At 44.1% G+C, this 22,928-nt stretch overlaps 1 protein-coding gene across 1 annotated transcript in view; it reads left to right on the top strand.

Moving 5' to 3' along the window:
- Positions 1–4,246: 4,246 nt before the first annotated feature.
- The window catches only part of NID2 (nidogen 2), a 92,594-nt gene continuing 73,912 nt past the window's right edge, over positions 4,247–22,928 (top strand). Inside the window, 5 exon segments of the mRNA NM_001102065.2 lie at positions 4,247–4,539; positions 5,187–5,495; positions 14,431–14,663; positions 21,544–21,853; positions 21,856–22,228. Coding sequence (NP_001095535.2) covers positions 4,312–4,539; positions 5,187–5,495; positions 14,431–14,663; positions 21,544–21,853; positions 21,856–22,228 — 1,453 coding nt within the window. The 5' untranslated portion in view covers positions 4,247–4,311.

Here is a 22,928-nt window from a genome sequence, read left to right as displayed (position 1 = left end):
TTGGCCACTTTAATGCAAACAGGAGTCAGGACGGCTCATTTCAGCCTCTTGCCTTTGAATCTATGTCTTTTGTGTTCAGGTAACACCAGATTCACACCTAGTGACAGTCTCTCAGTTCAAAGGTATTTTTTGGCCTGTTTTTCTATTAAATGCATGTTACCTTGCAGCATTGGTCCTTTTTTTTTTTTTTTTTTCATATTCCTACTTTGTTTTTGCAACTGATTTTGAGATTTATAAGGTGAAGGGTCACATCTTGCACTCCATTATTTCTTGCAGAGCTGTATTTGTCATGGTAAAGTCCCAGAAAATAGTTGTAGAGTGGATGAATGAATGAAAGAATGACAAAAACTGGAGAGCCATGGTAGGTAAGTCACTAGACAGCCTGATGAAGATAATTACAAAACTCAGGTCAGATTAACAGGAAAGGTGGTGTGGGGACACGAATGTTTCATTTGAGCCACAGACATGGATCCTAGCCCTAGGTTGCCTTGCTTGGCTTCACTCCTTCAACAAATACTTCTTTAAACGTCTTCCAACAGGCCAGGCAGGCACTGTAGCAGGCCCTGAATGAGACCAAGTTCCCCATTCTCCACGCGTGGTGGTGGTGGGGAGGGGGACATGCAGAGACTAGGGATGACAGAAGATATGATAATGACAAGCACTGGGCATATGGGACAGAGAAGGGTCTTCTGTGTTAGGCTTGTTTCCAAGAAGGCTTCCTGAAGAGAAGGGTTTTGATTCAAGTCTTGAATGATGAGTAGGTTTTAGCTAGATGAGATGAATTGGGGAAAGCATATAAGGATATTCGTAACCATAATATAGGTTGCATTTGAGAACTAAAGTCTCACCTGAAAGGATAACCATGGCCAGAGCTGAAGTTAGAGAGGTAGGCCTGAGCAACCTTGCAGAGGGCTTCGTGGCAATGTGATTTAGTACTAAAGAGCAGAGGTTTAGAAATCAGACAAAACTGAGTTCAAATCACGTTCTTGTACTTACTAGCTATGTAGCAGTAACTCTGTGCGTGTGTGTGTTAACCACACACAAGAAATTAACCCAGAAATCAAGTCTTGATTTCTTTAGCATGGTGTCTAGCTCTGTGGCTTAACTATCGCTGCATAACAAATTTATCCCAAACCATAACAGCTTTAAAATAACATGATTTTATTAAATTCCCATAGTATCTGTGGGTCCCAAATGTGAATCTTGTTTAGTGAGGGTCCTCTGCTTCAGGGTCTCTTACAAGACTGCAGTCCAGGTGTCAGCCAGAATTAAGGTGCTGTCTCAAGACATTGATGCCTTTGAACTGTGGTGCTGGAGAAGACTCCTGAGAGTCCTTTGGACAGTGAGGAGATCAAACCAGTCAATCCTAAAGGAAATCAACCCTGAATACTCATAGGAAGGACTGATGCTGAAGCTGAAGCTCCAGTATTCTAGTCACCTGATGCGAACAGGTGGCTGTTCCACCTGTTCCAATGAACTTTTCCTCATTGGAAAAGTTCCTGATGCTGGAAAAGATTAAGGGCAGAAGGAGAAGTGGGTGGCAAAGAATGAATGGCTGGATGGCATCACCAATGCAATGGACATGAACTTGGGCAAACTCCAGGAGATGGCGAGGGACAGGGAGGCCTGGCATGTGGCAGTCCATGGGGTTGCAAAGAGTCGGACACGACTGGGCAACTGAACAACAACTCAAGACATGACTGGGGAAGGATCTCCTTCCAGGCTCACTTACATGGTTGTTGGCAGAATTCAGTGCTTTGTTGGATGTTGGCCAGAGGCTGCCCCCAGTTCCTTGCCATACTGGCCTTCCCAGCATAATCGCTTGCTTCATCAAAACCAGGGACAAAGAGTCTGCTAGCAAGACAGATTTAGCCTAATATTTGAAATGATTTCTCAACTCTATTGCCACATTCTTTGGTTTAGAAGTCACTAGTGGGTTCCTGGAGCAGGCAATGGCAACCCACTCCAGTACTCTTGCCTGGAAAATCCCATGGACAGAGGAGCCTGATAGGCTGCAGTCCATGGGGTCCCTAAGAGTCAGGCAGTACTGAACGACTTCACTTTCACTTTTCACTTTCATGCATTGGAGAAGGAAATGGCTCCCCACTCCAGTGTTCTTGCCTGGAGAATCCCAGGGATGGGGGAGCCTGGTGGGCTGCCATCTATGGGGTTGCACAGAGTCGGACATGACTGAAGCAACTTAGCAGCAGCAGCAGCAGCAGGGGGTTCCTTGGTGGCTCAGTGGTAAAGAATCTACCTTCAATGCATGAGACATGGATTCAGTACCTGATTTGGGAAGATCCCACACACCACAAGCAACTAAGCCTGTGGGCCACAACAGTTGAGCCTGTGCTCTGGAGTCCAGGAGTTGCAACTCCTGAAGCCCATGTGCCCTAGAGCCCGTGTTCCACAAGAGAAGCCACCACAATGAGCTCACCCACCACAACAAAGAGTAACCCCTGCTCACTGCAACGAGAGAAAAGCCCACGCAGCAAGAAAGACCCAGTGCAACCAAAAATAAGCAAAATAAATAAAATTATATTAAAAAAAAAGAAGTCACTAGGCCAGCCTACACTCCAGGGGAAGAGATTATACAAGGGAGTGAACACTAGGAAATGGGGGTCATTGAGGGCCATCTTAGGGTCTGCCTGACTCACTAACTTATGGCTTATTACCATTTCATAAATGTTAACTATTATTATTCTCAGTTGAGAGATTTGCAAAAGCTACAAAAATCAGTGAAGGATTTCATACCACAGAGTAATTTTAGGTGACCTTGGGCAAGTCAAGTCACCTAACGTCTTTGAGCTATTTCCTCCTCAGTACAATGAAAATAATCTGTCTCCAAAAGAAAGGAGAACATAATATATGTAAACACAAATACATTTTTATAACATCAAATATGTCTTCACAGTTTGAAGAAGCAAAGTACTTTAGGCCAGTTTTCCATTTTGTGTTAATTCTGTGAGTCTCACAGTCTGATCTTTTTAAAGTTTTCAGGGCTTGGCCCTGTGGGCTGGTAAGGATTTGTATAACGGGAATAACACCCACAAAAGGAAATCTGTTTCTTGAGCGTTCCTAAAGGCATTTCCAAGGGTTTGCTTTTCCCTTGTTTTAAAATACCTTTGCTTCCAAAGACCCCAGGGAGATCCCAAGAGAGAAAACAGACTATCTGGGAAATTTTCAAGCTCTTGATAATAAAATTGGTAGTAAAATCTCTTCCAGCTACTGGAGCTTCGCTGAGGGTACATTTATGGTAGATGGGGTTCCCTCACACTCTCAGGACCTCTGGTTTGGCGGTTGTGAGGTTTCCAGTTCCGCGGAGAGCTCGGGTTACCACCTCTGTGGCAGCGGTCAAGAGCAGCTTCGATGCCCGACCCAGGGTCTCTCCACCGTGGCGCCTAGCCCGTTTCTGCTTGGTGTCCAAACCGGATGCCTTATTCCACGCCCCAAACAGCCGATCACACACTGTAGCGTTTCATGCCCTTCCCGGTGCGGTTTTCCCCGGGGAAGGTAAACAACGCTCTTGACTCGGACTGGCAGGCATTTCGGCCCCGTGGCCCAGTCCTTCCGGGCGGTCCCGTCCTCCTGGGAGGCAACCTTCGGGAGGGGATGGAATTTAGGAGTCAGTCCCCAGGCTTCACACAAAGCCGCGGTTCTCCGCAACGCGTCTCTGGGTGAAGTGAAGCGGCCGCATGGGAAGCTGTGGCTGCGACAATGCCTTTTGCTTCTCGGCTCGAGAGCCTGACGTCCAGGGCGACAGGCGCCTGGGACCCCAGGGCAGGGCGCAAACCGTAACCCCCACCACCCTCGCCCTGCCAGGCTGGCGGCGCATGCCGCCTCGAGGTCTCCCTTGGCGCCGAGGTCATCTCCTGCAGCGCTGCCGCCTTCGAACCGTGTGGGCCATTTGGTCCACGGGGCGGAACTCGCCAGGATCTCCGGGTAGCCCAGTCAGGAGGGCGGAGATGACCTCCCCTCCCCGCGAGCTCTCGGGGAGGGGAGGCGGAGGAGAAGTAATTCCGATCACCCCTAGCGGGGGCTTTCACCTCTCCAGCCCCCGCCGCTCCGGTGACCGCTGCCTTAGAGAACTTAACGAGAACCAGATGTGGTGGCCGCTGTCGAACTTTCTCAGAGCCGGCGATTGGGTCCGGGCCCAAGTCCGCGGCCAATCAGCGCTTTGGGAGGGCCCAGAGTCCCGCCCCGCCCCGGCACCCGCGGGGATCCAGGTCGGAGGCCCGCTCGGCGCCGCTAGTGGGCTGGCGGGCCGGGCGGGACGCGGTCTGTCGCGCGGCAGCCCAGGGCCGAGCAAGCATGCGAGGGGACCAGGCGGCCGGGTGGCCGGCGCCGCCGCCGCCGCCGTTGCTGCTAATGCTGCTGCTGCTGCTGTCGCGGGCCGCGGCGCTGCACCCAAGCGAGCTCTTCCCCTACGGGCAGTCGCGAGGGGACCAGCTCCTGCAGGAAGGCGACGACGAAAGCTCAGCCGCCGTGAAGCTGACGCTTTCCTTGCGCTTCTATGATGCCCAATTCAGCGACCTCTACGTAAGTTTAGCTTCTTCATAGTGCGGGACTCGGCAGATTTCTAGCAGCTTCTGAACAGGGGTCATTGGTAGTGTGGATTTCACCGGACCCCTGCCTTCCGAGGGGAGGAAATAGTCCGCATCGTCGGCTGTCCCCGAGCGCCCTTGGGGTGGGAGCTGGCTTTTTGCCTTTGCCAAACGCACTGCTTTCCCCTGCTACAAGGGGACAGTTAAGAATTGTTCTCAGCTGCATAAGCGTCCCAGGCAGAAAAGAAGGTGGGATTCCTAAGGCGGCCAGTGCGTGCGGTCTAAAGTTAAGTTCAGCGAGAGGGCCGTGCAAATTTGCAGAACTGGGTGCGCCTTCCTCGAACCCAGAGCTTTTTCCCCAGGGTTGTGCGGGAAGTGAAAAGGTATGTTAAGGAGTTTAGGGCTCCTGGAGCTATTGCACTGCACGTGTGGGATAGGGTGGCAGGGCGGGGCGGGGGTGGGGGGGGGACGACGCCGGTTGAAGTTGCACTGGTCGCTCTGAACCAGGAGTCAGGCTTCCAGAGGATGGGAAAGTGGGGAGTTTCATGCCTCGAGGGCTCCCTTCCCTCCTTGCGGTGCCAGGGTAGGCTCTCACGTCCTTGGGCTTCCTGCGGTCACCTTTTTGTCCCCCTCATTCCCCAGGTGGGCACCAACGGCATCATCTCCACCCAGGACTTCCCCAGGGAGACCCAGTATGTGGACGACGATTTCCCCACAGACTTCCCGGCCATCGCCCCCTTCCTGGCCGACATCGATACCAGTGGCGGCAGGGGCCGGGTCCTGTACCGCCAGGACACCTCTCCTGGGGTGCTGGGCCTGGCCGCCAGCTACGTGCGCACAGGCTTCCCGCTCTCCGGCGCGCACTTCACTCCCACCCACGCCTTTCTGGCCACCTGGGAGCAGGTGGGCGCCTACGAAGAAGCCAAGCGTGGGGCCCCGCCTTCGGGAGAGGTAAGCGACCACGGATGCTTGGCCTCTGTGCTTACTGAAAGATGGGCTTGAATTCTGGGTTGGAACCCAGGCTTGAAGTTTCTCCTGAGTCTGGTCTCCTGATGAACCTCATGTAGGGTTTGGTGGCACCGGGGCTGAAGTGGCTTGGTTTTCTCCAGGCTTTCTCTGAGGGTCTGAGAGGTGGTCACTCTTATAAGGAGAACTGCTTAGGAGATGTGAATGCCCCAGTGCAGATGCAGGAGGGAGTTTATGATTTGATTGTTTCATTTTAGAATCACCTCATATATACAAAGAATTGTTTCTATGTTCATTGAAGGAAAAACATCAGAAGATGGCAGGCAGTTTTGAAAAGAACAGCCACTCATTTTCCTGCCACTTAAGATATCCACTATTAAACAGTTTTGTGTGCACCTGCCAGAGCTTTTTCCTATCCGTATCTGTATGTGTCTCTATTAATGATGGATTCACACTCCACATACTGTTTTGTAAATTTTTTTAGTAAGTTGCGAATATATTTCACTGTCAATAAATATTTCTACAACATCGTTAACGTTTGTATATTCCATCCAGTGGATTTCTCACTGTGCTGTGTGGTCAGCAATGTCATTTCCAATTTTTCATCATAAATTTGTGAAGCACTTTTTCTTTTTTAGGCTAAATCTTTATGCCATGTCACCACTTGACTTTCCAGGAAGTGGAATTGATGGGCCAAATTGATGCATTTTATATGAAGTTTTTGATAATTTTTGCCCAACTGTCACTCAGGTACCAGTTCACATGCTCCCTACTTTACAGGAGACTGCCCTTGAGCCATTGTATAGCCTCTACCTGAGATATTGAGAACCTTCTTTGTGCAGGGTATTGGGCTAGGTGGGGGTTGGAGAAAGATAAAGAAGGTAAGTATGTTGCATGCATTCATTCACTGAGGTATTCCAAATAAATTATCAGATGGGTCAGGGTGGTTTGGCAAAAGGTTACTTGCCTCATTCCTGGGATAGGTAAGGGTTCCTACATGAAATTCAACCTGAATCTAAAATGTCGTACTCCAAGGGCTGAAACTCTCAGCTTATCTCTATTTAACTCATCAGTGTGATTTTTAGCTATATAGAGGCAGTACATATCCTCCTTCAGGTTCAGAGAGGTTAAGTAGCTTGCACACTCTCCCTGAATGATTCAAGATAGTGGCCATTCCTACTGTGTTCCCTGAGTGAGAGGAGTATCTTCTAAAGACTCTACTAAGCAAAGAGGATCTAGAGATGTAAAAAACCATTTGAATTGATTTTAGCCAATTTTTTGGAAACATCTAGTTCTGTTTATTGAATAACTTTTTAATGCATAGATTTGACATTTCAGTTATTCAATTCAACAGAGTATATTTAATTCAAACACATATATTGAGCACCTTCTTTGTGCAGGGCATTGGGCTAGATGGAGGGTTGGATAAAGATAAATAAGGTAAGTATGTTGGTTGATTCATTTATTTTTGCCCATAAGTTTAAAAAACATATTTAAAGTTTAACATACCTATAATACAAAGTTTAGAAAATAAATGCAGTTTATAATTATACTAATCAGAGGTCACCACTGCTATTTTGTTTTCTTCCAATCTTCTTTTCTAAACATATATATGTGATATATTAATATATGTATGTGTAAGTAATTTGTATTTAAACATAGTTGAGATCTATTTATCCAGCAAACTTTTTTGCACACTTACTGTATGTCAGGATGTGTAGACACTGTGAAAGGACACATTCTTTACTTTCAAGAATCTCAGGGTTTAATATTGATTATGATTCAATATAAGTGAAGTGACACCTTGAGACTAACTCCACCCCTCCCTGGTTAGGGAACCTAATCTGGGAAAGTTTCAGTGAGCAATTGTCTTTAAATCGGAGTTGAGCAGAGTTGAACATTCCCTATAGAAGGGGTAGCATATGACGTATCACCTACGTACTGTATCGTTAATGTGTTTTGGGGCATTACATGTGGTATCCTATTACTGAAAAGGAAGGGTGGTGGGAATGAGGCTGGGAAGGCCATGGGGTAGGGGCAGATCATGCTCTGCTAAGGGTTTGGACTTGGTTCTTTGGCACTGGGCAGCTCTTGAGGGATTTTAAATAGAAGTTTTGTTTTTCAAAGAGTGCTCTTTTTGACTATTGAGGAGGTAAGGGTTCAAAGGAAAGGCTGACTACTTGGACAATGATTATGTGTGTTGTTTATTCAGGATATCTTGTTAATTCTTATAACAACACTTTATCTTGCTGTCTTCTCACAACACTGCTGCAAGACAAGTACAGCAAAACTCACTGTTTGCCATTAACTAGTAAGTTAAGGTGAGTGTGCATAATTCTGTACGTAGTAAGGCAAAGGCAGGTTTAGAATACAGACTTTCTTTTTCTTCTTTTTTGTGGTGTGTGGGATCCTCCATTGTGGCATGTAAACTCTCAGTTTCAGTATGTGGGATCTAGTCCCCTGACCAGAAGTGAACCCAGGTTCCCTGCTTTGGGAGCATAAAGTTCCAGTCCCTGGACCACCAGGGAAGTCCCTATAATATAGACCTGTTGATTCTTAGGTTTTTGTTGTTGCTTCTACCCAGACTTTTCATGCAGGACCCATTCTATTGGCACAAGTGATGTAGGCAGACAGAGTAGTTATGCCTTTTCCAAACACTTCCAGTAAATGAGGCTTGTTTTATTTTTTTGATGTGATCTTAGTACCAGAAGAGTCCTTGGACTCATATCTCATTCAAAGGAAGAATGAACTTGGAATGAAATTTGCCAAGGATACTATTGATGCCTTATTACTTCCAAATTAGTATTCCAGTGGTCTGAAGTGAATCAAGCTGCATCTGTCTTTTTCAACAGAGAGAAAAAAGGTAATGTTGAGCTGAGTGAGATGATTTGTAGAGATGAGCAGTTGCACAGAACCTATGGGGTGATGAAGTCACTCTTAGAGCTTCAGGAGTCCAATTTTATCAGCACTTATTTGAAACTGAAAATTGTAATGCAGACAAATATTTTTCTCTTTCATCTGTAGCATGGAAATAATGCTTCTGATGTGAAGATAATGACAAAAAACGTTTTGAAAGAAGTAGTTTATGAAAGGTTATCCAGTGACTTTGGAAGCAATGATCCAGCCTCAGTCTTAGTTTACTAACCTGTAAAATGAGGTAGCAATGCCTACCTTACAGGACTGCTGTGAGAATTCACTAAGGTGACATTTTAAAGTAGCCATCGTAGTCCCTTAGTCTTAGCAGGTGCATTTGCTCAGCAGATCTGTGTTCCCCTACATGGGGTTGATGTAGGACCAGATTCTGGTTCTTTCATTTCTCTATCTTGAAAGGATACTGTGATGTGAGTCTTTTAACTTAAGGACTCTTTAAATACAAGGTTTTCTGCATTGCAACTTCTGTCTGGGCCTCTTTATGGTGGGGGCGGAGCGTGGGAAGATTTGTAGAATCCATCTCTTACTTTTCTAATTAAAATTAATCTTCAGAAATGTTGCCAAATGTTGAGCTGGCTTCAGAATGTTTAATTTAAAAAGGAGATAAAGATTCTGTTTGGAGAGAGGATGTTTTTTTAATTACCCACATTGAAGGTTCCTTCTGAATACTTTAAAGAGCCCTGTGACATGTGTTGTTGTTTTAATAGTTCTTTGGAAATAGATTTTGGCAAACAGTAATCTACTTTGCTTGAAGGACTGTGTGGGTTCTACATGGCCTTCTTAAACCTTGGCATATAACATGTTGCAGAGTTACCAGAAACTTGAAGATGTCAGAGGAAAGGCATTTTTACCTTTTAAAACTGTTTCAGATGTTGTCCTTTCTCACCATGGACATTCGTGATGGATGTGATGGGATGTGGTACCTGATACTGTAGGAATCTAAAAAGCTATGACCAAATAGTGTTTGTCAGCACAATCTGAGACACCTTGAATTGTCATAAGTACATCACAGAGCAAAGTCGCAGTTTAGTTCAGTTGCTCAGTGGTGTCCGACTCTGAGACCCCATGGACTGCAGCACGCTAGGCTACCCTATCCATCACCAACTCCCAGAGCTTGCTCAAACTCCTGTCCATTGAATGAGTGATGCCATCCAACTGTCTCATCCTCTGTCATCTCCTCCTCCTCCTGCCTTCAGTCTTCCCCAGCATCAGGGTCTTTTCCAGTGAGTCAGTTTGACCTTCAAAGAACTTACTGACGGGAGACATAAAGAGGACTAATGTTTACTTTAGCTGTGTCTTTTTCTGGAGGGTGGTGTGGGTGAGGGTGTTGTTATTTGAGGGATGAAGGGGGATAGAAAACTGGGCTTCATAGATCTGTGTGGTACAGGGAATGTTTTGTCGACTTTTAAGTTGGGCTGAAATGATGGATATTGAGTATGTGGCAACAGGACAGATTGTGCTGGCCGAGGATGTGTCCCGGGAGAAGGCCAAGAGAGCTGAGGCTGAAGATATGGATGAAGGCAGATGTGGGCAGTAAAATAAGATGAGCAGAAGGCTTCCTAGTGGAGGCCTCACCTCGGGAGTGAGATATGCCAACATGTTTCAAAGAACGATGGTCATTGATGGAGGGGGTTGGATCCAGTGAGAAAATGAGAAGTACAAGCAGGACATGGTTGTAGCTTTTTTTGAATTTTGAAGCTGAGGTCCCAAAGAAGGGAGGTCTACAGTCTGTCTGAGAGAGTTTAGCTTGTGTCTGAGATCTAGCTATGCAGACATAGAGAACAGAGACATACATGGAAATTGGTTAAAGAAATGCTGAAGTTTTACTAAAGACCAAGTGTTAGGAAAGTTATAATATTAGGGATGTGATAGTACTGGGCATTTATTTTGGTATTTTTGGCAGGATCTGTAGGATTAAGGGCAGAAAAAATGAATGAGGGAAAATCATGCAAGTGACAGTGATGTATAGGTAATGGTAGATAGAGAAATATACTAAGGAATGGAGATTAGCATTCACACCAAACAGTGGAGACAAGAAGCTAATAATGCTAGGAGTGTAGAGAGCAGCAGCTGCTGCTGCTAAGTCGCTTCAGTCGTGTCCGACTCTGTGCAGCCCCATAGACGGCAGCCCACCAGACTTCGCCGCCCCTGGGATTCCCCAGGCAAGAACATTGGAGTGGGTTGCCATTTCCTTCTCCAATGTATGAAAGTGAAAAGTGAAAGTGAAGTCACTCAGTCGTGTCCAACTCTTCGAGACCCCATGGACTGCAGCCCACCAGGTTCCTCCGTCCATAGGATTTCCAGGCAACAGTACTGGACTGAGTTGCCATTGCCTTCTCCGAATATAGAGAGCATGAGGCCCTAAAGAAGACAGGAAGGGGAACTTTGTGACCCTACTTCTTAATTTTCATTATAATTTTTGTAAGCCACTTCAGGCAAACCCTTTGGGACATGGATGGTATTGTTGTGGTATTTGGCCAGATGGCTGAAATTAAATAAATTGCATAAACTGGGAACTCATTGAGGAGCATGCTTTGTACCCGTCAGCCTGGCTTTGCCAAGCATCAAGTCAGGACTGATTGGTGATGCCCTGCACCTGGAAGGGAGAGCCCGAAGCTGATTGATTTCTCCTGAGGGCTCTGGCTTTTCTCTTTCTGATAGCAGGAAGGTGGATCCTGAAGCTCCACAGCACAGGCCCTGCTCCTCTCCTCCCTGGGATCTTGAGGAAGTTGGAAACTGCTGACCCTTTTGTGAGGTTTGGCAGCCCATCTGAGGCTTTTCCTTCAGGGACAGAGCATGTGGGGTTCTTGCAAAGTCTTTTCTCCAGGAATGTGTAGACCTTTCCGGTTAGGAAGCCAGTTAAAGAGTGTTCTAGGGGGAGGATCCCTGCAGGACATCATGAAGCAGGCTCTTTAGGGATTAGGTAGAATGTTGTGGAACTGAGAGAAAACTTTAAACGTGATCATTTGGTGTGCGAATGGTTTTTAAACAGCCAGACTTTTTTGGCTGGTACTCTGGGATCCTAAATTCTATTTAAACTTTTTCTATTTGCCTATTTCAGTGAAGACAAGTATATTAAATAAATGTTTGCCACCTGTAATAAGTGCTTGTCTCAAGGATGGCATATAAAGACGTTGAATAACTTTTCATTGAAATAAATTTGCTCATTGGCTTAAAGAATGAATAAAATTTGTTGACTAGCTAAATACCCAGACCCCACAGTAAAAAGCCAGACTCTCCCCTTCCCAGCTCTGTTTACATTTTCCTTCCCTTTCCCATCCCCTTCAATTCCTTCACAATCTATAGGACCTCCTTATCTCACAGAGCTTCTCTAGATGTAGAACCAGGATTCCTCCTATCTGACATTTATTGTGGGCAATCAATGCCAGAAGCTTTGAAAGCTTTGCTTCTTAAAACAGAGTCTCTTTCCTTGAGTACCTTTCTTTCTCTAACTGAACTTTATTTATTCTGAGTAAAGTAAAACTCTGAAGTTACTGAATTGCCATTAATCGATCATGTATACATTCTGTATGGACATGATACAGAATGGCCTTTGTTTACATTTGGCAGAAGTTATGGCTTCCGAGCTTTGAGAAATTCTAGAAAACATCCCTTGCCTTTTGTTTTTGGAAAAGTCAAGCTTTCCGGCTGAAACAATCAACAACGAAAACAATAACAAATATATGAGGGCCCCCCCTTGTCTTTAAGTTTCTGAACTTAAAGGAAAGCAAAAAGCCAAGCCATGTAAGGTGACCTTTTCTATGTTGGCGATCTAGAAGAAAAGTTGGATAATATTTTGGTTTTTTTCTGGAAAAACATTTTAACACCTAAACTTTATCTTGTAAGTAAACCATCCAAACTATACTTCAAAATTAAACATCAAAAAAGAATAATTAACATTAGAAAAGAGCTTGGCCAGCATTTGGGGAAGGATGTAGGACAGGCCCATACCTATTGTCTGCTGTTTTATTTAGTAAAATGCGATATGTTTCTCTCTGCCTAACTTTGTGTGTCTAGCAAAATGGGGAGACAGTGCTCCTTACCAGTAAATAATGTTTCTAGGAGTCACATTATTTAGGGAGTAGTGGTATTTATAAATACTTCTCCTGCTCCTTGCTAAGTTGCAAAAAGAATGGAGTTTAATGAGAGGGGTGTCCTCAGAGGCCTATATATAACATTTTTTAAAAGATACTCAAGTACCATTAACTGATCACTTGAGTGTTGTGAGGGAGATAGCTGGATGTAGATAAAGGCAAAAAAAAAAAAAAGTGTCCTGTTGAAAATACTAGAGTAAATTGAACTTTAAGGAGTGATTCTATAAGGACCTGGGTGTTGCGTTTGTGGCTAGTTCAGGCTCCTGGCCTGTCCTTCTGGTCTGCTTTGGCTCCTGCAGTGTTTATTACCATTCACAGTCAGCCTCTGCGACGCCTGCCCATTCCAGCCCTGAGGTCTGGGGCCCACGCCTTCCTCTCTGGCCTCTGCTACCTTCTCCAGCAACTCTCCTGGAATCCCAGCCATGGCTGCTCGCTGTCGTGAACTCTGAGACTGTCCTGGGTGGAGGTTCCATCCTTTGCCGCTTTGCTTGTTCCCACCAAGCATACTGTCCAGTGCTTGGCTGGCACCTGGCTTTCTGAATTAATGTACAAATGAATTAATGAATCAAGTTTACAGACATGTAAACAGCTAATCAGGCTAAACGAGGTGACTGCTAACTAGAAACACTCATTAAGATGTTGTGGAGGGTCAGAGAACAGCAATAAATCTACAGGGAATCTCGAAAACCCCTCAGAGGTCAGTACTAGAAGGTCAGGAGTGTTTCTAGGCACAGGAAAACGTGAGTAAATAAATGTTCAGAAGCATCAAAGTACATGGGACAGATGGGCAATATTAAATAATCTGGTGAAGATACAGTGGATGTGAGCCTGGAAAGAGAGTTTGCAGCTTATAAATCACCTGGCGTGGCAGGCCAAGGAGTGGTTGGCACGGCCTGGTGGTGCAGGGCAGGGACCCTGGAGCTGGCTGGCCTGCCACTGCATACTAACAGCCTAGCCCTAGGCAGGTCTCTTAGCCTTTATGTCCTGGTTTCCTCATCTGAGAAATGAGGATAGGATAACTCTGGTGCTGGTGTCAGAAGGTAGATGGAAGAGAATAGAAAGTGAGGCTGTGAGAACAGTAATGAGGCCTTTTGATCAGCCAGTGCCTCACACCACCCCTGCCCATAAAGGGGATTCAATAAATAAGTGAATGAGTGAATGAATGAATGAATGAATGATCCCAGTAAGTGCCCAGAGCAGTAAACTAGGGCAGTGACTATGGGAATGTACACATTAATTTTGCTATTTACTCTCAGCTCTGAAAGAAGTTTGGATGATAGAAGTTTGAAACCTTAAAAAATAGTTTTATTTTTTTAACCTGTGTTTTTAAAAAAAGTCCTTTATTTTTGGTTGCGCTGGGTCTTTGTTGAATTGCGCAGGCTTTCTCTAGTTGCAGCGAGTGGGGGCTACGCTTCGTTGCAGTGTGTGGGCTTCTCATGGCAGTGCAGAGCACAGGCTTTAGGTGCGCGGGCTTCAGTAGCTGTGGCACGTGGGCTCTAGAGCGCAGGCTCAGTAGTTGTGGTGCACGGGCTTAGTTGCTCCGCGGCATGTGGGATCTTCCCAGACCAGGAATCAGACCTGTGTCCCCTGCGGTGGCAGGCAGATTCTTATGCACTGTGCCACCAAGGAAGTCCTAACCTGTGTGTTTTTTTTTTTTTTTTAACCTATGCATATTTCAACTATTAATCTAAGTTGATAAAAGATGATTATAATAATACAGCTTATGTAATTATGCTTATAACTTGGGGAGGAAATTTAAAAGAATATTATGTTAAAACAATTTAGAGAAATCCTGAGAAGGGGGACAACACTTTGCATTTCATAATGCTTTGCTTGCAGTTTTTTTTGTTGTTATTTGTTTGATTTATTAAGAATATTGTCTATTTTTTTCACAGCTGAATACTTTCCAGGCAGTGTTGGCATCTGATGAATTTGACACCTACGCCCTCTTTCTTTATCCTGCCAATGGCCTTCAGTTCTTTGGAACACGCCCCAAAGAATCTTACAACGTCCAGCTCCAGCTTCCAGCCCGGGTGGGCTTCTGCCGAGGAGAGGTTGATGACCTGAATAGACAGGGACCATATTTCAGCTTGACTAGCACTGAACAGTCTGTGAAAAATCTCTACCAGTAAGTAGCATAGGGCTTAAGCCCTTTCTTGTTGGAATGTAAGGACCCTTAGGAGCTACCCAAACTTCAGTGGCTCTAAGACCATTAAATAGTATCTTGGTAGTTTCTAACTAAGCAAGGCATCAATGTCAAAACCAGGAACTAGACTAGGCCCTGGGAGGAGCAAGTTGACCAAAATATAAAAGGTTCGTTATTTTTCCTGCCGTATTGGCTAGAGATACCAGAAACCAAACTGTGTGTGTGAGTATATGTGTGTGTGTGTGTGTTTGTGTGTGTGTGTGTTTGTGTGTGTGTGTGTGTGTGTGTGTGTTAGCACAGCCACTGAGGCTTGCTATGGAAAACATTGCTCTTGGAACCACATAAAAATATTCAGTAATATAACTGCCCAGGTTGAGGTTTTTCCAGGTTAATCGTTTCACAGCTGGAAATGTTGTAAGTTAGTCTTTTATACAGATAGGTGTTAAAAGTTAAATTAAGAGTTGTGTAATTTGGAAAAAAAAAGAGAAAAACCAACAAACAGATCGCTAAGGTTTTGGAAGTCTTGGGATTTCTCAATGGCTTCATTATCTGAAATCGTCCAGATGGGTTTTTCATGAAATGCCTGGAACTGGGCACATTCCTTAGTCCCATCACGTGAGCACACTTTGCTTGTCCACATCATGCTCAGTATCTGGGTTGGCATCAGTTGATATTTACTCATTTCTGGGCTTAAAAAAAACTCTCTGCTTTTATGCTTCCCTGAATACGGGTCTACAAGCTGGACAGAATGAGATTACTGGGTACTGGAACACCTTACACTTTTGCATGCCATCCGCTCTACTCAGAGACCAGAGAGCGGGCCCTACAGCCAAACAGGGTTACTCAGAGCTGACATTTATGGAGAGCTTACTGTTTGCCAACATTATGCTAAACACTTTCCAGAAGTTCTCTTAATTAAAACTCAACAAGAGTCTCAGGGGTAAGTCCTGTTCTTTTGTTGATGTGACAAATGAGCTTAGGAAAGTTCAATTGCCTATAATCTCAAAGTTATGAAGTGGCAAAGCCAAAATTCAAGCACGAGTCTGGAGCTCTGAACTACTGTTTTTTTTTATGCTGAATCCTGGCTTGCTTTCCCATTCTCAGGACTCACATTAGGCATCTTATGGGCTCCACTGAGGTTGCCTTTTAGTCTTGACTCTGGAGAAAACTTAGCTCCTTGCTTTTTCTGCCCTGGCTCCACCACCCTCTTCTCTGGAGCCCATGGATTCTCTGCTTTTCAGACATTATCCAAGCGCTGGAAAGACAAAGATGTCTAAGGCCTAGGCCCTGTATACTAGCAGCCTGCATTCTCCTAGACTAGATGGAGGAGCAGTTTGACAGTTCCAGAGCATGGGACTAGGTGCTAACACCGCCTCAGGGTACAGGAGGCAGTGGAGGCCAAAAAGCCTGTGGGAAAAAGCAGTTATGCTTCCCCGCCACAGCCGTAAAGGCCCCTAAGAACTCACATAGGCACACATGGACACGCAGACTTGTACACATATACACTGCTTCCATTTACCTTCCTCCATGTGGCTCAATGGTAAAGAATCCACCTGCCAAGGCAGGAGATGTGGGTTCAGTCTGTGGGTTGAGAAGGTCACCTGGAGGAGGGCATGGCAACCCACTCCAGTGTTCTTGCCTGGAAAATCCCATGGACAGAGGAACTTGGCAGACTACAGTCCATGAGGTCACAAAAATCAGCCATGACTTAGTGACCAAACAATAGCAACAACGCCTACCTCATCTTTGTCTTTCATGCTTCCTGGAAACCTCCGAGTTGCTTGATTGAAAGTGGAAGATAGGGGGCCAGAATGACTGGCAGAAGAAGTTTTCTTTAGTAAAATCTGTTTAGTGTATAAAAACTAAAATAAGGTGCAAGTAATGCTGATGATTGTGAAATAAAAGTAAAAATCACCCATTATCACTGCTTCAAAGTGATAACCATTATTAATAATCATTTCAGAAGTTTAGGTGTATACAAAACCTTTTTAAAACCAAAAAGGTTCTTTTGTTATACATATGCAATCTTCCCATTTACCACTGTCTTATGGACATCTTTCAGTAAGATATCTTTATATTATTATTTGAAGGCTATAAAACATGGCATCATATATGGCCTATATTATTAAAACAATAAACTGATGAACATTTAAACTATTTCTGGTTTTTCCTTGTATAATTATTGTTGCAGTAAACAAAATAATATACATTGTTTGGATGCTCATTTGTCTTAAAGATAAATTCTTAAAAGTAGAATTGCTGAGAAAAGGTATATGCAGTTTAACATTTTAGTGCACGTTAACCAAATCACCCTTCAGAAACCCTGCACCAGCTTACAATCCCACCAATAATGGAGAGCTGTGATTGACAATGTTCATTTCCTACAGGCTTCTAATCTTTTTAATATTTGTGAATCTGATAGGTGTAAATGTTCATATTTTCACTCTAATTTTTATGATTACTGGTAAAACTGAGCACCTTTTCAATGGTTAATAGCCATTTCTTTGCTCTTTTCTACTGAGGTATTTACAGAGATCTTTTACAAATAAGAAAAATCTAGTAAAAATATTTTCTCTTAAATGCCATCCATATTTTTATCCAGTTGTTCATCTTTAAAGGTAGTTACGATCTAAAAGGTATAACTTTAGGGTTGTCAAAGTTATTGGCCTTTTCCTTTATGATTTCAGGTCTTGGTATTATTCTTAGGAAGGCCTTTTCTACCTCCAAATGATAGAACAGTTCCCCAACTTAATCCTCTATTTTACTTTTTTCTTTCTTCTTTCCTTCCCTTCTTCCTTCCTTCATTTTTTTCTTTCCTCCCTCCCTCTCTCCTTTCTTTCTTTCCTTCCCATTATTACAAGATATTAATATAGTTCCCTGTGCTATCCAATAGATTCTTATTGGTTATCTATTTTATGTATAGTAGTGTGCATGTGTTAACCCCAAACACCTTATTTATCCCTCTCCCACTTTCCCCTTTGGTAGCTGTAAGTTTGTGTTCTGTGTCAGTGTCTTTCTGTTTTGGAAGTAAGTTCATTTGTGTCTTTCTCTTCTTTTAGATTCCACATATCAGTAATATCATATGATATTTTTCTTTGTCTGGCTTACTTCATTTAGTGTGATAATCTCTAGGTCCATTCATGTTGCTGCAAATGGTATTCAGTTCAGTTCAGTCGCTCAGTCATGTCCGATTCTTTGTGACCCCATGAACCATACCACGCCAGGCCTCCCTGTCTATCTCCCTGTCCATCACCAACTCCCAGAGTCCACCCAAACCCATCTCCATTGAATCGGTGATGCCATCCAACCATCTCATCCTCTGTTGTCCCCTTCTCCTCCTGCCCTCAATCTTTCCCAGCATCAGGGTCTTTTCAAATGAGTCAGCTCTTTGCGTCAGGTGGCCAAAGTATTGGAGTTTCAGCTTCAACATCAGTCCCTCCAACGAACACCCAGGACTGATCTCCTTTAGAATGGACTGGTTGCATCTCCGCAGTCCAAGGGACTCTCAAGAGTCTTTTCCAACACCACAGTTCAAAAGCATCAATTCTTCAGTGCTCAGCCTTCTTTATAGTCCAACTCTCACATCCATACATGACCACTGGCAAAAACCATAGCCTTGACTAGACGGACCTTTGTTGGCAAAGTCATGTCTCTGCTTTTGAATATGCTGTCAAGGTTGGTCATAACTTTCCTTCCAAGGAGCAAGCATCTTTTAATTTCATGGCTGCAATCACCATCTGCATTGATTTTGGAGCCCAGAAAAATATAGTCAGCCACTGTGTCCGCTGTTTCCCCATCTATTTGCCATGAAGTGATGGGACCAGATGCCATGATCTTAGTTTTCTGAATGTTGAGCTTTAAGCCAACTTTTTCAGTCTCCTCTTTCACTTTCATCATTACTTCATTCTTTGTTTATGGCTCAGCAATATTCCATTGTGTATATATATATACACCACATCTTTATCCATTCATCTGTTGATGGACATTTAGGTTGCTTCCATGTCTTAGTTATCGTAAATAGTGCTGTTATGAAAATTGGAGTGCATGTATCTTTTCAAAGTATGGTTTTCTCTGCATATATGCCCAGAAGTGGGATTGCTGGGTCATATGACAGTTCTATATTTAGTTTTTTAAGGAACATCCATACAGTTCTCCATAGTGACTGTACTGATTTACGTTCCCACCCACAGTGTAGGAGGGTTACTTTTTCTCCATGCCCTCTCCAGCATTCATTATTTAAAATTTCAAAAATATGCAGAAAAGTGGAGGTAATCTAGATTTACAAGCTGTTGACATTTTGCCATCTTAATAATTTTTTTCTTTTTTATGTTACTAATTTAAAGTAAGTGACACCCATCATGCCACTCTCCCCTCAGTGCATCAGTATGCATTTTTAAAAAATAAAATTCTCCTAGTCAATAGAATTATTTTCTTCCTCAAACTTGTCTTATAAGTTTAGAGGTCATAAATTATATAATTCATAATGTGTTTGTAATAATTCTCCTTCTGCACATTTAAATATGAATGTACACATTTGCATTTTTTGAGATTATTCTTTTTTGTCTCCTAGAAAACAGTAGTTACTAAGCACTTATTATATGCAGGGCCCCATGCTGAACATTTTATGTGATTTTCTAGCTTAATCCCTAATACCCCAGGGAGGAAGGCACTGTCCATCTCATTTTGTAGCCTTGTTTTCTTTCTAGGAAATAAATTAACTTCTTTCTATCGCTAAGCTTTCCAAATGACCTTGGATTTTAGGATAAACTCAAACTGGCTTCTTTCCTATCATTTACAATGACAAAAGCCAGGGTAGTGATTCATATTTAAGTAGAAGGCTATTTTATTTAGCTTTTATCTGCCATAATTTGTACTTTCCTACTCTTTGAAGCTTTTATAGTTCTCTGTTTCTAACTTCAAGAAGAAATTTCACAGCTGCAACACCTCCGATGTGATAACAAACTCAACATCCTCAGATTTTCTGAGTCCTCTCTTATCTTCTCTAACATTCCTTGCTTGCTTGCCAGAAAGCACCAGCATTTAATTCTTAGAACTTACCGAGTTTACAAAGCATATTGCACAAAGGATCAAAACTTTTTCTTTCTACACTCGTTTCCCTAAACTAATCGCAACAGCAGTGGTGGTAACAACATGTGAAGGGGTGGGGACTGATTGATTCTTGGAATTGTGTTAATAAATATTATTGCTACAGAAATCCACATGAAGGTGAGCAATACCAGCCCAAATGAGCAAAATTCTCTTGTCCTCATATGAGTCAATGAATTTCCTGTTAATATTATTAGTCACTAACTGACTTCTCATGGACTGGCTGCAGAGAAAATCCCACAACACGAGAGACTGAGAGCCTGGTGTTTGGTCCGTATACCAGAGCATATAGAAATGGGTGTATTCAAGCCAGCCAGACCCTTTCTTTCTTCGGGTTTTTCCTTTTTTTTTTTTTTTTAATTGTTTGTGGGGTTATTCTCTTTAGAATGTATCATTGACTAAAATAATGGGTCGCTGGGATATTTGGAAGACTGAATGGAGCCTGTGTTCTTTTCTAGTGGAGGTGTACAAGTGAGCTCCCTGGCTCCAAATGTTTCTGGACGCCTCTTACCTGTGACCCGTGGCAGTTAATTAACCTGCTTTCTTACCCCTCCCCCCGACTCTTACCTTTGTTCTACATCTGCTCAACATTTTTGATACTTAGGTATTTCTATTTCTTTGAGTTTTTTGACATTGATTTACCAGGGTTTGTGAATTAGTTAATTGAATAATCCATGTGACTAAACAGCGAAATGTTTCTGACGTTCTGTAGTGTAAAAGAATTAGGATGTGGACTGACTATGGTGTACTGATTATCTGACATGATGTGGATATTCAGAGCATAGGCTTTGGTGTTATTGCTGAATTCAAGTCCAAGCTCTGCCAATTATTATTGTGCAACCTTAAGAAGATTAGTTAACCTCTCTAAACCTGTTTTCTCCTCTGAAAACTCAGGCATATCACTGCCTCTACCTTGCAAGTTGTGTTGAAGAATGTTAAGCACTTGGCATGTAACTCTCAAATAAAAAGGACTCATTATTATTTAGGTGTTTGGCAGAAATGTTTAAGCATATGTTTTCTTGAGTTTGTTAAAAGTGTGTGTGTGCTTGCGTTCAGTAGGTAAGTCATGTCCAACACTTTGTGTCCCCATGGACTGTAGCCCACGAGGCTCCTCTGTCCATGGAATTCTCCAGACAAGAATACTGGATTGGGTTGCCCTTTCCTTCTCCAGGGGATCTTCTCAACCTAGGGATTGAACCCATGTCTTCTGCACTGGCAGGAGGCTTCTTTACCACTGAGTCACCAAGGAGTGTTAGTTGCTCAGTCATGTCCGACTCTTTGCCACCCCATGGATTGTAGCCTGCCAAGCTCCTCTGTCCATGGAGTTCTCCAAGCAAGAATACTGGAGTGGGTAGCCATACCCTTCTCCAAGGGATCTTCTCAACCCAGGAATTGAACCCAGGTCGCCCATGTTGTGAGCAGATCCTTTACCATCTGAGCTAGCAGGGAAGCCCTTGTTCCCTAGGTGTTTTCATATAGCCATTTAGATAAAACATGTAGTACAGAATTCTGATTTGAGTGTCCAGCAGTAGGCATATGGCCTTTGAAACCCATTGTTTAATAAGAGATTGTTTGCATCAAAATTCCAATATAATGCTTTTCAGTTATCATGTAAGTCTGGCTTTGTTTGGTTCCCTGCCAGTGAAAACTTAATCTGATCTGAATAGTCTTTCAGTTTTCAGATAAATTGCTCACCTTTGTAAGAAGGTGGTGGGTGGACACGTGTGCTACAATATCTTTTTTCCTTTCTGTTTAGACACAGCAACCTGGGCATTCCTGGAGTGTGGGCTTTTCACATAGGCAGCATTTCCCCGTTGGACAACGTCAGGCCAGCAACCATTGGAGGAGACCTTTCCAAAGCCCGTCCTTCAGCTCCTCTGGGACAGTCCTTCAGCCATGCTGTGGCCCTGGAGGATGACTACACTCAGGACACTTTGGATGATTATGATGAGAATGAGGAGGAAATCGAATACCCGCCTAGTGAACCAGCAGAGGCATCAAATGGCCACAGCTCAGTCGATGTTTCTTTAGGAGGTAGGATCTCTGCTCCAGATTCTGACCTGGCCTCCCTGAGCCACGTTTAGCATCTCGGAGTGGGCCTGAAACAGAATCTTCCCCCTTGGACCCTCACACCAAAGAGAGGAGACTTCAGGGGGAGACCGATGCCCCAGATTTAAAAGGGCGAGTCGAGTCTTCTGAACAGCCAGGGACCAGAGTCCCTGCTCCTCCAAAGACTGAAGGAGATTCACCTGCTCCTCCCGGGGAAGCCCCGCCGCCCTCCCCAGAGGGAGGGGCTGGGCCAGCGGACCAGGATGCTCTTCCAGCCCATCCCGGAGGAGAGGCGGCCCTTCCCAACTACCCTGGGCCCGACCACGGCCCGCACCTGGGTCAGCGGGGGCAAGTGGTGGGGGTGGAGGACGACATCAGCTCCAACACTGAGGGTAAGTGGATTCGAACCCTGGTGCTAAGAATTCATTGAAAAAAAAAAAATACTGGTCTTGCAGAGACTCATGAATTTTCTTTCAAGTGAGTAGATGAAGAGTTTAGCAAAAAGAAGCTGGGGATTTATTTTTAAAACCCAAGTATCTTTTCTTTGCCAAAGAAATCTTGGCAGGCAAATTCTGTTTGGAATCTGTTGACCATTAATAATACTTTTTTTTTTTTTTAAAAGAGGGGCTTCTTGAGCACGTGGGGAAAAACTGGGGGTTGCTCGTGCCAGCTACGCTCTCAAGTGGAATGAAGTATTTTAGTCTGAAAGTTCAACAAAGCTAAAGCGTTTTTGAGGCCTCACACGTATTATGGTGATGGAGGGCTTCGGGCTTTGGTTTCAGGTGGTGAGCTGTGCTGGCTGGGATGAACATTCCAGACTCTTCCTCCATAATGGGATGACCTCAGTGCTCCCCTCAGTTAGGAACATGGTGGTGGAGTGTGTGGGAGAGGGGACCCCTGGGGAGAAAACTTCGAACCACCTGTGTCTTGTCATTTCTGGTTCACGGCTGTGCAGCTGTGCTATTCAGCTCCCTGGAGCCTTGTCCTCATTTTCATGACTCACTGACTAGAGCGAGGGGCCAGCAGAGAAATGCCCAGGGGAGGCCTTGGTTAATTAATATAGACACGGAGCCCATGTTGCCTTCTCTTAAA

Source organism: Bos taurus, chromosome 10, assembly GCF_002263795.3.
Source record: "Bos taurus isolate L1 Dominette 01449 registration number 42190680 breed Hereford chromosome 10, ARS-UCD2.0, whole genome shotgun sequence".
NCBI classification, from domain to species: domain Eukaryota; kingdom Metazoa; phylum Chordata; class Mammalia; order Artiodactyla; family Bovidae; genus Bos; species Bos taurus.
The sequence above is the reverse complement of the archived record's forward strand: the minus strand, read 5'-3'. Positions and strand labels throughout refer to the sequence as shown.